At 52.0% G+C, this 11,064-nt stretch overlaps 1 protein-coding gene across 1 annotated transcript; it reads right to left on the bottom strand.

Annotated features, from left to right (window-relative positions):
• Window positions 1-5,780: 5,780 nt before the first annotated feature.
• Window positions 5,781-10,683, bottom strand: EDN2 (endothelin 2; the record flags this gene model as incomplete). Its single annotated transcript, XM_080922036.1, has 5 exons — window positions 5,781-5,874; window positions 7,811-7,909; window positions 8,762-8,884; window positions 10,164-10,320; window positions 10,629-10,683. The coding sequence occupies 5 exons, from the start codon at window positions 10,681-10,683 to the stop codon at window positions 5,781-5,783; spliced, it is 528 nt and encodes a 175-aa protein (XP_080778162.1).
• Window positions 10,684-11,064: the final 381 nt, after the last annotated feature.

Below are 11,064 nucleotides of genomic sequence, written 5' to 3'. Positions count from 1 at the left end.
AATGCTTGGGCCCAATCCCAGCTCCTCACTTTTAGCTTTCTGATCACATGACACTAGGAGAAAAGTTCACCTTTCCGGGGCTATTCTCCTTCCCTGGAAAATGGAGACTTTAACAGTACTCTGCTTCTGGCCTTTGTGAGCATTAAATGGGAAATGGCACCTTGAGTGTGGTGGTCCCTCAAGGCCCATTGGCTGCTGCTGTCATGCTCACTGTGAAGGTGCTGAGGGCATGTGTGTACCTGAGGCAAGGGGCTGGCCCCAGTCCCTGTCCCCCAGCTTCCAGCCTGAAGTCCCTCCCCAACCCCCCAGCGTTACCTCTGAGTGATCGACACTGGCCGGGAGGTGGGGGTGGGCCCTGACTAGGCCTGTCCTGGCAGCTGCTCCTACAAGGCGAGGCCTGGGAGCTTCAGAGAATTAATTAGGCTGCATTCCTCCTCCAGGGCTCCCAGTGGCCCCCTCCTGAGCTGCGGAGGGCTCTTGGCACTGATCCCTGGCAGGCCAAGGCAGACCTACTCTCTGCTCACACTGAGAAATGCTGGGAGGGCCTCTGTAGGCTAGAAGTGCTGGCCCAGGAAGACCTGCTGATTATCCAGCTGCCCAAGGCCAGCTCCTGTACTGGCTCTTTTGCTTAGCAACCCTCACCAGCTCTGTCACTCAGATTCAATCTCCTGTCATCGGATGCTCTTCTGCACCTGCCTCTCAGGCCAGCTGCCTCTCCATCTCTTTACTTTCCCTTGATATAGCCAGATCCTGCTCCTGCTCCCCTGGCTGTGGTCTTCATACTGGTGAGCAAGCAAACCCTACAGCAGCTGGAAGGCATCAGTATATTCCGCTTCCCATCTCTTTCTCTTCCCAGCCTTGGAAACCTTCATGGTAGTATGTACTGTCCAGAGGCATGAAGCACCAAGAACAGAGCCTTTCAGGATGGTAGTGACCTCCTTTTCTGGGTCTCTCTCTCTCTCTCTCTCTCTCTCTCTCTCTCTCTGCAACTTTGTGTGACAGTTGTTTCTCGTGTCTCCTGCCTACTTGACAATCCCATGTCATGGCTGAATATGGCACTCAAGATATCATGACTCATTCCTATAGACCCTACCATTCTTTCCCAGCCCCTTCCCTTTCTTGATGCCCTGACTGAGGCCAAGCACAGCTTCCATCGATGAAGAAGGGAGCTTTTCTCTACGGTGTACTTTCTGTCTTAGGACCCTCTTCTCCACCTTATTCCTTCACTCAACTGACTATTCCTTAAGGTTACCACCTCCAGGAGGTTATATTGGGCTTCTCTCCTCAGGGTTGCATTTCAGTGTAGCTGTTTCTTTGTCAGAGTCAGAAGAGCATGAGTCTTATGAGCCTAGCTCTTTGTTGGGAACATATTGAATTTGAGGCTAGCCTGGGCTGCATGAGACCCTGACTCAAAACAAAACAACAAAATGGATGTAGTAATGGAGTCTCCTTATCTACCCTCGCCTCAGCCTCTTTATTTTCCCCCCAAGTCAGGGTCTTCCTATGTAGCCTTGGCTGTCCTGGAAATCACTCTGGAGAATAGATTGGCTTGGAAATCTCAGAGATCTTTCTGCCTCTGCCTCCCAGGTGCTGGGATTTAAGGCAGGCGGTGGTATATCCTTCCCTCCTTTCCTCCTCCATCTCCTTTCTCCTCTTCTTTTTCTTCCTTTTTTAAGAGATAAGATCTCACTATCTTGCCCAGCTATCCCAGTGTTTCCTAGACTCTGGTGATCTCCTGCCTCATCCTACGAGGTGGTGGCCACCACACCCAGTTTACCTCATTCATTCGACAGCAATTCTTTAATTTGCTTCGTAAGGCTACTGTGAGGAGCTCATCAGCTTTCAGGAAGCTCAGGAAATGTGTCTATCTTTGTGTCCGGCAGCTCTCTTGGCCTTCAGCGCAGGGGCCACCTCTGTCTGTGCAGCTCACCAGCATGTCCACAGAGATGGTTATTTATCAACACTTAATGAATGGATGGCCACAGTCCAGAAGTTTATGGCCCTGAGGCAAATGGCTTATCTGAACTGACCCTGGACTCTATTGGAGGGGTGCCTATTGGGTGTGCCTGGGTGTGTGTTTGTATATGTGATGAGCTCCCCGGGCTCGGCTCGTGGATGAGGCATGTCTGAAAGTAGCCACGGTTCAGTCAGCAGCCTTCCTGGCCTGTCCCTGAGCCATCTGCAGTCCCTGTGTAGCCCCCAGCCTTTTCCCCCCGGGTAACTTCCCCTTACACATGTTCCTCAGGGAAACTGGGGTCATCCTCATTTCTAGCTTCTTTCTGCCTAGGATTCCAGCTCACAGACCAGAATTTCACTTCAAAAAGTCTTGGAAAACTGGTTAGTGAGATGGCTTAGCAGATAAAGGTGCTCGCTGCAAAGATGCTGACACCTACGTTTGATCATAGGATTCCACATGGTGGAAGAGGAGAAATGATTCTCAAGTTGTCTTTTGATTCCTAAACACACACATACACACACATGCACACACACACACACACATATACACACATGCACACACATATACACACATGCACACACATACATACACACATAACACACACATACACACACATAACACACACATACACACACATAACACACACATACACACACATAACAGACACATAACACACACACACCACACACACACACACACGCCCTTTCTTCCAAATAAATATAAAAAGAAACTAAAACTTGGGGGGAGGAGTATTAAGTATTTACTGAAAAGGTAGAAGAGGGAGATCTTTGTTCCCCGAATCCACACTTCTTGACATGGCTCCTCTCAGGGCTGTATTTGGCCCACAGCTTTGCTGTTCTTCCCAGACTGCAGCCTATCCTTCCCACTGCTGCGTCTCTGCTACCTGGAGGTTGGTGGGAAATACTCTGGGCCATATGGCCCTTTGACTCCGGCCTCTGTTTCTCCAGTGTAGAGAGAGGTAGGACTGGTTGACAGACAGGGCAGGGTCTCCTAAGAAAAGAGCCCAAGCCAGATATCAACTTCTATGACTACAGAGCTAAGAGAAGGGTGTTGATCTAGACTGACCAGGGTCACAGTGACAGCAGTGAGCACCATTTTTGATGACCTCCAGCACCTCACACCAGGACTTTTATGTCACTTTCCAACCTGGTCCTGGAGCCGTCAGGCCAGGCCACTGGCTGTGACTTTGGGGCTTCTGAGGGGGCAGGACCCATCTTAATGGAAGGATGGCAGTTTCCTGTGCCAGCCCTGGTATGACAGAGTGCTCTGGCGTTGCATGCTGAACATCAAGTGGCAGGGCTGTCCCCATGGCCTCATGCACAGGAGGGCTCAGCACTCCCCAGGGGCAGGCTGTCACCTTATTCCTTGGCCACATACATCCTCCTCACTCATTTTCAGCCCTGGCTAGCCCTCTGGAGGGCATTGTTCTAGAGCCTACCTCTGACATTTTTCCTTGCCATTCGCAGACTGCTTATAGCTCGTTGGGGCCCACAGGAGAAAGCCTCTTCTTCTGACTTACCCTTTGAGACCCCTGTGGCTTCATCTGCAGCCGCTTCCCCTTGCCTTTGTTGGCCTCTCTGTTACTCCACACTTAGATCTTCTCTTGCCTCCCTGTTCATGGCTATCCTGACCCTGGCTACCTTCTATTCCAGTCTTATCTTTTCCTTCTTTAGAAAGTTATTTTATTTTATATTTTTAATGTTTAAATGGTGTGTGTGTGTATGTGTGTTTGTGACTGTGAATGTGTGTGTGCTCATGTAGGACTATGCACATGTGTAAGTGTGTGCACGTAGTGTGCATGTGTGTAGGGGTGTGTACACACCACAGTTCACATGTAGAGGTGAATAGGTAACTTTCAGGAGTCAGTACCCTCCTTCCTTCCAGCATGTGGGTCTGAGGGATCAAACTCAGGTTGAGTTTTGGCAGCAGGTTCCTTTAGCCACCGAGCCACCTCATTGGCCTCCTGCTTACTCTTGAAGGCAACAGAAGGAACAGCACGTTCCTGTGGAATCCTTTCTCTGACCCCACCTGCACCCCAACCAGTCCCAGTCTGCCCCCACATAGACCCTTGACTCTGTTCCCTTCCCATGTGCGGTCTGACAAGCATGTTCTGCTTCCCGGCTCAAGGCCAGAACTTGCCATTCCTGCTCTGACGGTCCTGTGATGGGGAATCATCATTTCCCATTCTCTAGAGGACACTACAAAGGCTCAAACTGCAGTACAGACCCATTAATTTAACCAACGTGTATTTATCACATACATATATGCTATGGGGTCTGGATCCCAATCCTGATGTTTTTTTGTTTACATACTGTGTGACTGAGTTCTGGAAGTCTCTACTCCCCAGTATGTACAGCTGGGAAGGTAAATGTTACTAACAGTACAGTATGGAGCATGCCAGTGCAGTAGGGGCTCAAATCACACCAGTGCACTGTTCTTCCAGAAGGAGGTTGGGGGTTGGCTTTGTGAAGAAGGCAGGGTTATAGCAGGTATGTAAATGATTATTGCCTACTCCATAAATATTTTCTGACAGCTGGCTCAGGTTATAGCCTGCCACTCCCAGTATGAGCCAGCCATTCCCAGCCATGGGAATAGGACACAGCCTGCTTGCTTATGGGAGATTGAACTGGTCAAGAGTCCAGGCAGCTGCTGGCAGGAATGTTCTAGACTACAGGTTGTCCCTAGGTTCCATCAGCCAGAGAAGTGTCCAATTTCATTCCTGTACTTCCTAAGACCCGGGGGGAGAGGCAGGGCTAGGCCGAGGTTGAGTCTCAAGCATTGATGACCGACAGGGTTGCACACTTGGCACAGGGCAGATATACTGTGACCCTTTAATCAGGTCCTGGCTGGACAAGATTTCTGGAGCTGAAGATTATCTCTGTACCCTCATAGACCTAGTTCCTTCCAAACGTGCTCTTGAAGAATGCCTGGCCATTGTACTCTGGTGATGTGAAAATATGACCCAGAGTCCCAGTGACACAGCTGCAGATGGCTATCCAGGTCAGACAGGCAAAACCCTAGAGAGGGCATCTTCGCAGCCAGAGAAGCCCAGCAAGAGACAGGTGAAACCTGGGCTCCAGCTACTTAAGTGGTAACTGTCTTTTCTTCCTGTCTTCTTTTAACTCCCAAATGGCCCCCTCCTGGGAGGAGACATCCGCCTCTTGTGGCCAAGACAAAGTCCTAGAAGACCATTTCATCTTTTATTACAAACATGAGTTCACAAGTAAACAACTGAGTCTCTAAAAAATACATTAAAATAAATAATAAGAATCTCAAAGTTATCAGAGCAAATAAGTTATATACAGACAAGCAAAGCACAGCGGGCTCTGCATTCCCAAAAAATGTCCCAAGAGAGCAGGCTGCAAGACCTCTAGGGAAGGAGAACCAGAGAGGGCCACAGGGGCCAGCCATGATGTCAGTCATCCTGATGACTGTCCAGTCTCCAGGTGTGCCTTAGGTAATTGTGTCCTGCTGTGGAATTGCTCCTGGATTGCAAGACACTCCGTAGGACTCAGCGCGTTCACTTGTCCTAACATAGCTCCTCCAAGCAGGACTGTAGCCAGCAGCCAGCACGGGCAGGCTGCACCGGTGTCCAAGTGCTGAGGGTGGCTCTGGCAGTGTAAAGGCACAGAGCTGCTTGCTGTACGAGAGGCTAGAGCTTGTGCTGAACCCATCAGATGGGTCTGGCTAGCCAGCATCTGAGGCCTTGGCCCAGGAGACAGGCATAGTGTCTCCCACCAGCTGCCCATTTCCTCCCATCTCCACGTGGGCTTCTTTCTCAACGCTCCTGCGGCTCATGATGTTATCTCTTCCTCCGTCTGGAGTGTGCAGGGATGGCCTCTCTTGTCACCTCTGGCCGTAGCCTGTCAGAGCGGAGCTTGGCAGCTGAGATATCCCTGGAAACGGAAGAAGATCAGTTAGCATCCCAGGAGACAGAAGATGTCCTAGCTTCTTTTAGGAGAATTGGTTGAGTCTTGATCTCAGGGAAAAGCTGGTCAGAGTGGGGTTGCAGCCCCACACAGAGTCTGCCCATGAAGGTCCGGGATGGTCAGACCTGTCCCAGGAACTTGTCTTCTCATGGGGCCACTGGCAGACCTTACGCTCAGCAACAGATGCTGCCGGGATAAGGGGCCTGCCAAGGACAGCCTGCGCCTTGCCTCTCGTATGTTCTCCTTTACCCACACTTTGTGAATGTCCTTCCTTTCTATCGGCCATCTTCCTTCATCCTAGACTGTGTCACCTGACTCTAGCTGCACTGTACCACCTGCTGCAAGGTGAGCTTGTCCACACAGCACGGTCCTAGATGCCCTTTCATCTTGGCTGAGCTCATGGCTACAGCTTTTGGGAACTGGCAACTGTCTACTTCCTTACCTTAAGAGTTCTACCTGGGAGTGAGAAGGTGGGCCTCAGGGCCAGGCTTAGGAACCTGGACAGGGTTCATCCTCTCTGAGACTCTTTTACTGATTTTAAAACATCAACTAGACCCAGCACTACAGGAGCTGAGACTATAGGACAGCCCTGAGCTCAAGGCCAGCCTGGGCTACATACTGAATGAGATCTTGTCTCAAAACCAAACCATACCAAATCAAACAACAACAACAAACCCAAATAACACGAGCAGCAAGAACTCTGAATTGCCAGCAAGAAGAATGCTTGGGTACAAAGCAAGCTCTCTGGAAACTGTGAAGTGCTGTGCCTTCTGCACACCGTGAAGTACTGTATATTTGCAAAGTCTTTCTTATCGGCCAGCTCTGGAGTGCACGCAGCTGCCTGGCTTGCTTACTCTAACACCTCTGCACCATTTTTCTACCTTTTCCCAAAGATGGAGACTTCCAAGGAGCCACATTAGGTACTGTCTAGTCCTAAGGCCCCACGTGGCAGAGGCAGGTATGGCCAGGGCTTCCAGAGCTCCACAGAGACACATTTTCTTACACACTAATGCATCCAACCTCAGGAAGACCCTGCAAGATGGACATTACTAACTCCTTGCTTCAAAAGTCAGAATCTGAACCACAGAGAAGCCTGACCAAGGTTCAGAAAGCCTGTTTGTGGCTGAGACGTGGTTCTCGGCCATTTGTCTCTGCCTCACCAGCTACCCTGGGTTACTCTGTTGAATAGTTCAAGACAGCTTGTTTGGACAAACATTTGTGGGCTTTGTGCTGAGCTGCCTGTGGCCACCAAGGAAGGTGAAACCATTGGGAGCATCTAAGGAGCAAATGGCATGGAAGTCATTCACTCTAAGCCCCAGTCTAGTGAAGATGCTTGGGTGAGTTCAATGCTCTCAAGCCCTAATTCACCTCTGGTGGTCACAGAATGCAGTAGCTAAGAACACAGGCTTGGGGTTAGAAAGATGGCTCAGCAGTTAAGAGCACTTTCTACTTTTTTTTTTTTTTTTTTTTCTTTTTCAGAGAACCAGAGTTCTGTTCCCAGAACCCACATGATACCTCTCACAACAATCCATAATTCCAGTTCCAGAGGATCCAATGACCTCTTCTTAGAGCACAGAAGTTGCATATAGATGAAACCCTCTTCTAACTTCTAAGGGCACCAGGCATGCATGTGGTGCACATACAAAACACATGCAAAAACAACAACAAACAGACAAAAAAGCCCCTCATACACGTAAAAGTAAATCTAAAAACTTCCTATTTAACTTTTAAAAATGGGACGTAGCTTCTCGATATAGCCAGGTATGATGAATGCTGTGTGACCCTAAACAAGTGGGGTGACCTCTCTGAGCCTTTGTTTTTCTAGGAGAGACGATCAAGTCCCATGCTGCCTCAACAGAAAATAAGGCACACAAAAAGCCATCAACCATGAAGTCACTCCTACCTCAGCTTTCGCAGAAGGTCTCCCTCAGCAGCCCACGTCTTGCCAGTCTTTAACACAGCTGTAGGGACCTGGCTTCTTGGGGTGACCACAGCTTCAGGCCTGAATGAATGAAGTGGCAGCAAGTGAGGGGCTGGCCAGAACCCTGAAACTACCTGGCTGCAGGCCCAGCCCAGCCCCCACCCCTGCCCTCGGGAGCAGATCCATTTCCACACTGTACACCTGGCAGCTTTCCCTCCGGGGCGGGGTGGGTACCAAGGAAAAGTGAGCTACTGGGAATGTGTTCTGAGACTCAGAAAGAGGCAGATGAGTGGCCGGCCTTCCCAGAATCTGGCCACCTGCACTTGCAGGGGAAACTGAGGCAGGGGTGGAACCCCAGCTGGAGCCTCAGAGGAGGAGTTTCTCGTAAATTGTCATTGAAACTGGAGCACTCCGTCTTTGCTTTCTCAATGGTCCAAGAAGAGGAGGGGAAGAATGCAGCCCCTCCCCCTCCACCCCTTCACAGATGGGAAAACCAAGGAGACTTGGCACCCATACCCAAGTTCCCTGACATAATGACAACTCTGGTACCTGTCACAGACTGCCGCCTCTAGATGTTATTATTATTTTTCTAAACTATAAAGTACCAGAGACCTCGGTTAGAACCTAAAGCTCAGGGAGGCCTGGTTCTTTGTGGGCCTGTCACTCTCTGGACCTGGGCTATCACCTGGGCTGTGCCTCTCCTCCTCAGGAGTGGAGATGTGCTCCCAGAAACCTGAGAGCTGAGCAGAGAGACGGACTGAGCGTATTCCTCTGGGAAGGGACTCTGCCGCAGACCCAGTGAGCTTATGGGCTCTCCAGTGAAGCTTGTCTTCTCCGGGCCTCTGCTCGTCCACTAGTCTCCCAGATGCCCTGTTTTCAGGCCTGGTCCCAGCTAACAGTCACCCAACCCCTGCAGGGTAGGAGTCCACCTACCAGGGTCTTCGATGGCAGAAGGTGGCACAGGCAGCGTCCCCTGCAGTAGAACACTCACAGCGCTTTGGCAGGGAGCGGCGCCGGCGCCTTGGCGGGTTTCCCAGGCCGTAGGGAGCTGTCTGTCTGTGGGCGGGAAGCCAGCAAGGTAATGTGTACATGTTTGGGGGGGGGGGGAGAGGAGAAAAAGAGAGGAGAGACACGAGATTAGTAAACACATCGCTGGCCAGCAGAGACCGTCCCCACTGTTCAGTCAGTCACACCTCCAGGAAGGTGACCACCCCACTCCTTCCTATATTAAGCCATAGGGTCACACCTGATCAATGCCTCTCCACACTGCTCTGCTAGGAGTCCCTGCAGGGGAATGTAAGGAGTGGAGCCTGCCGCCCCAGTGAAACCTGGGCTCCGCTGAGCTCAGTGGACCCCCTACCTAGGCCAGGAAGAAGGGAGGCCTGTTCAGCTGGCAGAGCGAAGCATCCAGCTCACAGTTGGTCCCCCACTTGTTGGAAGAGTGTGACAAATATACCTTTGAGGTGTGTGTGTGTGTGTGTGTGTGTGTGTGTTTGTTTGGTGGGATTCATTTCTGATCCAGTTTGGCCAAAGTAGGCAGAGTAGGGGCCCTGAGGCTCGTCCACCCCAACACCTTTGGTCAACAGCTAATTTTAGGTGACCTGGCAGTTGGAGCTGCAGTGATTCTGGGTGGACCCGACACGCAGGGACTGGCAGGGTTCCCGCCCTGAGCCAGCGTTTGGATGTGGATTAGCTCTACGAACACTTACGTGCTCAGCGCCTCTTGCCTTATGCAATGTGGAGAAGGAAAAAAAAAATACAAACATACACAGAAACTTCAACCTGAGGTATGCAGGGGCCTGAAGGCAGCATGGGGCAGGCAGAACCCATCTCTGGCTCCTGCCTGGGTACCCCAGGCAGACTTCCTGTCTGTCCTGTGTGTGTGGGGGGGCGGCTGCAAGCAGTGCCTGCCTTGTGGAGAGGCTGTCTGCTCAGTGGATGGCACTGCACTTGGGGGTGCTCTGCACAGAGTGTGGTCTGTGCGAGGATGGGATGCTGTCACCGCAGGGGCTATTCTCTGCAGGGGAAGTGTGGTTGATTGAGCTCCAGCATCCCTAGACTTGGAAAGGAACCTACAACTTTTTCTCTCCTGTGTGATCCTGAAGAAGCCACATCACATCTGAGGCCCCACACTCTGATCTGGAAAACGGAGCTAGCACTTAAGGTTGGAAGGGTCTAAAGCCTTCTCTGCCTGACTCCAGGGGCTCCCACGTGGGAGGTGATATATAACTAGTCACTATGGGTCCTCTCCTATTATCCTATCTGAGACTCATGGCGAGCCGGGCAGCCAAAAGCCTTCACCTTGACCCTCTCCACGGTCCAGGTGGATGCTCACCCTGCAGTGTTCACCCAGATGATGTCCAGGTGGCAGAAGTACACACATTCCTTGTCAAGCCAGGAGTTGCAGGAGCAACGACGAAAACGCAGGTGGGGACCTCGGCCCTTGGGTGCTGAGGCTGTCTGCTCCATGGTGGCAGATGCCTGGCCCTTCCCTGCACCGAGGAGGGAGAGAGAGAGGTGGAGAGGAGGTCAGGACACCTGGCCTGCCTGGGTTAGGGGACTCTCAGGGCTCCTCCTCTTGCACAATAAGGAAGTTGGCACCCTCGGTGCTCAGGAACCACTGGCTAGGCTGGGGAAGCCTCAGCTACCAGCGCTGTTCCTGCACGCTGCAGTGGCAGCGCCTATTGTGGGCACCCTGCTATGTGCCCCCAGTTGGTTTTGGGAAGGAAGCACCGTGCCCCTGGAGGACACACCAATGAATAGACCCTGGGATTGCAATATGAGAGATTGGGCAGCTCACCTTCATGCAGGGCCAAAAGCAGGGCCAGAGCAATGGAACACCAGGCAGAGACCATAGCAGCGGCAGAGTGCTTGGCTGGGCCAACGGAGCAGGGAGCGCAGGTCGCCAGTGTCCTGGTGCTAAGTCGAGCTGGGAGCTCATTGCCGAGGTGCCCTGACCGCCTCTTATAATACCAGGCAGGGCGCCCGCCCGCCCCTACTGGTGCAGCCCCGCCTCGCCTAGCTGCTGCACCTTGGGCAGAGAGCCAGGGACACCGCCTCCTCCCTGGGTGCTTGGCCCGCCCTGGCCTCCCGGTGAGGGGGGGAGGGAGGTGGAAGACTGGGCTCCACCCTCTGCGCTGTGCTGGAACACCTTCAGGACTTCCCGTGCTCCCTGCAGGCCCAAGGCCCCTCTGAATTCTGAATTTTGTCCCAAGGTTCCGTCCCCTCCCTACTCT

The sequence above is a fragment of the Micromys minutus genome (assembly GCF_963924665.1).
Source record: "Micromys minutus genome assembly, chromosome: 9".
In the NCBI taxonomy this organism is placed as follows: Eukaryota; Metazoa; Chordata; class Mammalia; order Rodentia; family Muridae; genus Micromys; species Micromys minutus.
Note: the sequence above shows the minus strand (reverse complement) of the source record. Positions and strands in the feature narration are given on the sequence as shown.